The sequence below is a fragment of the Chiloscyllium plagiosum genome, chromosome 30, assembly GCF_004010195.1.
Source record: "Chiloscyllium plagiosum isolate BGI_BamShark_2017 chromosome 30, ASM401019v2, whole genome shotgun sequence".
Classification (NCBI taxonomy): Eukaryota; Metazoa; Chordata; class Chondrichthyes; order Orectolobiformes; family Hemiscylliidae; genus Chiloscyllium; species Chiloscyllium plagiosum.
Genome location: NC_057739.1, coordinates 2,891,545 through 2,894,447, shown reverse-complemented (window position 1 = coordinate 2,894,447; position 2,903 = coordinate 2,891,545). Strand labels below are relative to the sequence as shown.

Genomic DNA, 2,903 nt, shown 5'->3' with positions numbered 1-2,903 from the left:
GAGGCTGGGGATGGGTCAGGGGTGAGGGGGTGGCACTGGGGAGTTACAGCAGGTCAGGCACCATCTGAGGAGCAGGACCGTGTTGACCAAAGGCAAATGTAATTTTGCAAATATAAATCCCCACTCCCCCCACCCCCTCAAACCTCCATGTGTATGTGGGGGAGTGTGTGTGTGTGTGTGTAGTGGGGTCACCTGTAGTGTGACATGAACCCAAGGTCCCACACACTCACACTCAAGAGGTTGTGGGAAGGCAGTAGTGATACCTCCGGAGCGGCAGAGGGCGCTGTGGGTTAGGAGTGTGTGCTCAGTGATACCTCCGGAGCAGCAGAGGGCGCTGTGTGTTGGGGGCGTGTGCTCAGTGATACCTCCGGAGCAGCAGAGGGCGCTGTGGGTTAGGAGTGTGTGCTCAGTGATACCTCCGGAGCAGCAGAGGGCGCTGTGTGTTGGGGGCGTGTGCTCAGTGATACCTCCGGAGCAGCAGAGGGCGCTGTGTGTTGGGGGCGTGTGCTCAGTGATACCTCCGGAGCAGCAGAGGGCGCTGTGTGTTGGGGGCGTGTGCTCAGTGATACCTCCGGAGCAGCAGAGGGCGCTGTGTGTTGGGGGCGTGTGCTCAGTGATACCTCCGGAGCAGCAGAGGGCGCTGTGTGTTGGGGGCGTGTGCTCAGTGATACCTCCGGAGCAGCAGAGGGCGCTGTGTGTTGGGGGCGTGTGCTCAGTGATACCTCCGGAGCAGCAGAGGGCGCTGTGTGTTGGGGGCGTGTGCTCAGTGATACCTCCGGAGCAGCAGAGGGCGCTGTGTGTTGGGGGCGTGTGCTCAGAGATACCTCCGGAGCGGCAGAGGGCGCTGTGTGTTGGGGGGTGTGTGCTCAGTGATACCTCCGGAGCAGCAGAGGGCGCTGTGTGTTGGGGGCGTGTGCTCAGAGATACCTCCGGAGCGGCAGAGGGCGCTGTGTGTTGGGGGTGTGTGCTCAGTGATACCTCCGGAGCGGCAGAGGGCGCTGTGTGTTGGGGGGGGTGTGCTCAGTGATACCTCCGGAGCGGCAGAGGGCGCTGTGTGTTGGGGGGGGTGTGCTCAGTGATACCTCCGGAGCGGCAGAGGGCGCTGTATGGAGATGCTTGGCCAATGAGCAAGGACGGCGCGTCAGGCAGACCAATGATCGTCCGGCGGGAGGCCCGTGTGGCGGGGTCAGGGGTCAGTGGTCAGGGGTGAGGGGGCGGTTCCTGCCGGGGCTGAGGTGACGGGGGATGGCCGGCGGTTCCCGCTCCGCCCTGCTCAGGCTGCACGGTGTGTTCGCCGTTTACAAACCGCCCGGAATTCACTGGAAACGGACTCGAGACACCGTGGAAAGCAAACTACTGAATGGTGAGGGCCCCCCTAACACTGACCCTGAACCCCAGCCCGTGACCCCTAACACTGACCCTTAACCCCAGCCCGTGACCCCTAACACTGACCCTCACCCCCAGCCCGTGACCCCTAACACTGACCCTTAACCCCAGCCTGTGACCCCTAACCCCTTCTCCCCCAGACAATCTTTTTGGTTTGTTGTGTTGTGTGCGTTTGTCATATCTGCTTGGAACAGTGATAGGGATCTCCTTAACCATGTATCTTCTCATCCTGGGACAGAACTCAACACCTTGGAGCAGCCAGTTATTCAGCAGCAAATCCGGTTTGTGCCAAGTTTAATCAACAATGAGAATGGAAATGAAACCCAACTGACTGTAACCCAAGTCCCAGTACTGGCCAGTCACCCACGAGGTAAGGGAGATGGGATAAGGGCACTGAATACAGAGTGCAGTGAACTGTGCTGTAAACTCTGGGCTTGCAATCAATGGGAGGGGGATTGAGTGCATTCAGCATTCATGGTCGCGAGTGTGGTGCTGGAAAAGCACAGCAGGTCAGGCAGCATCCGAGGAGCAGGAGAATCAACGTTTCGGGCCTGGAACGTCGATTCTCCTGTTCCTCAGATGCTGCCTGACCTGCTGCGCTTTCCCAGCACCACACTCGCGACTCTGATCTCCAGCATCCACAGTCCTCACTGTCTCCCTGCATGCATACAGGCATTAAAACTGTGTGGGTGCAAAAATACAGTCCTTAATTCTGGTCTAGAGTACATCCTTAGAATTGCAGAGGTTCATGCTGGAAATTAGAATATTGCTGTATGTAATTTTAAAAACTTAATTTGGGTATGTGGGCATTGCTGGCTGACCAACATTTATTCCCCATCGCTAACTGTCCTTGTGAAGGTGGCGGTGAGCTGCCTTCTTGAACCGTTAACCATCCATGTGCTATAAGAGGACACATTGTCCTTAGAGAGGGAATTCCAGGATTCACTCCCAGCTTGGAGCTGCCCTGCGATTCCTTTAATCATTAATAACTTGTTAATACTAGTCGACCTTAATAAAGCTCATTATTGTTGAAAATGTTTTGCCAATAATAATAGACTCTTCTGTTACTAAGCCTTACTAATCAAGAGAAACCCTACTAATACTTGACAAAACGTGATACCTTTCTGTATTTTTTGATTGTGAACTGAAAGGGGAAATAGAACAGCTTGGGGGGAAAAAAAGAGATTATTGAAGAATTGCTGCACTTTTTTTTTAAAGAGACAATAAAACTGCAGATGCTGGAATCCAAAGTAGACCGACAGGAGGCTGGAGGAACACAGCAAGCCAGGCAGCATCAGGAGGTGGAGACGTCAATGTTTCAGATGTAGGTTACACCCGAAAGGTTGATGTCTCCACCTCCTGATGCTGCCTGCCTTGCTGTGTTCCCTCAGCCTCCTGCCTGTCCCTCCTGATGCTGCCTGGTTTGCCGTGTTCGCCCAGCCTCCTGCCTGTCCCTCCTGATGCTGCCAGCCTTGCTGTGTTCCCCCATCCTCCTGCCTGTCCCTCCTGATGCTGCC

At 55.4% G+C, this 2,903-nt stretch overlaps 1 protein-coding gene across 3 annotated transcripts in view; it reads left to right on the top strand.

Annotated features, from left to right (window-relative positions):
* Positions 1-1,223: 1,223 nt before the first annotated feature.
* The window catches only part of trub2 (TruB pseudouridine (psi) synthase family member 2), a 13,266-nt gene continuing 11,586 nt past the window's right edge, over positions 1,224-2,903 (top strand). For all 3 annotated transcript variants that reach the window (XR_006315977.1, XM_043719815.1, XM_043719814.1), the window contains exons 1-2: positions 1,224-1,363; positions 1,625-1,756. Coding sequence is in view for 2 of the 3 variants with exons in the window: in XM_043719815.1 (XP_043575750.1) it covers positions 1,246-1,363; positions 1,625-1,756 (250 nt within the window). In the remaining variant the exon portion in view is untranslated. The remainder of the gene's footprint in view (positions 1,364-1,624; positions 1,757-2,903) is intronic.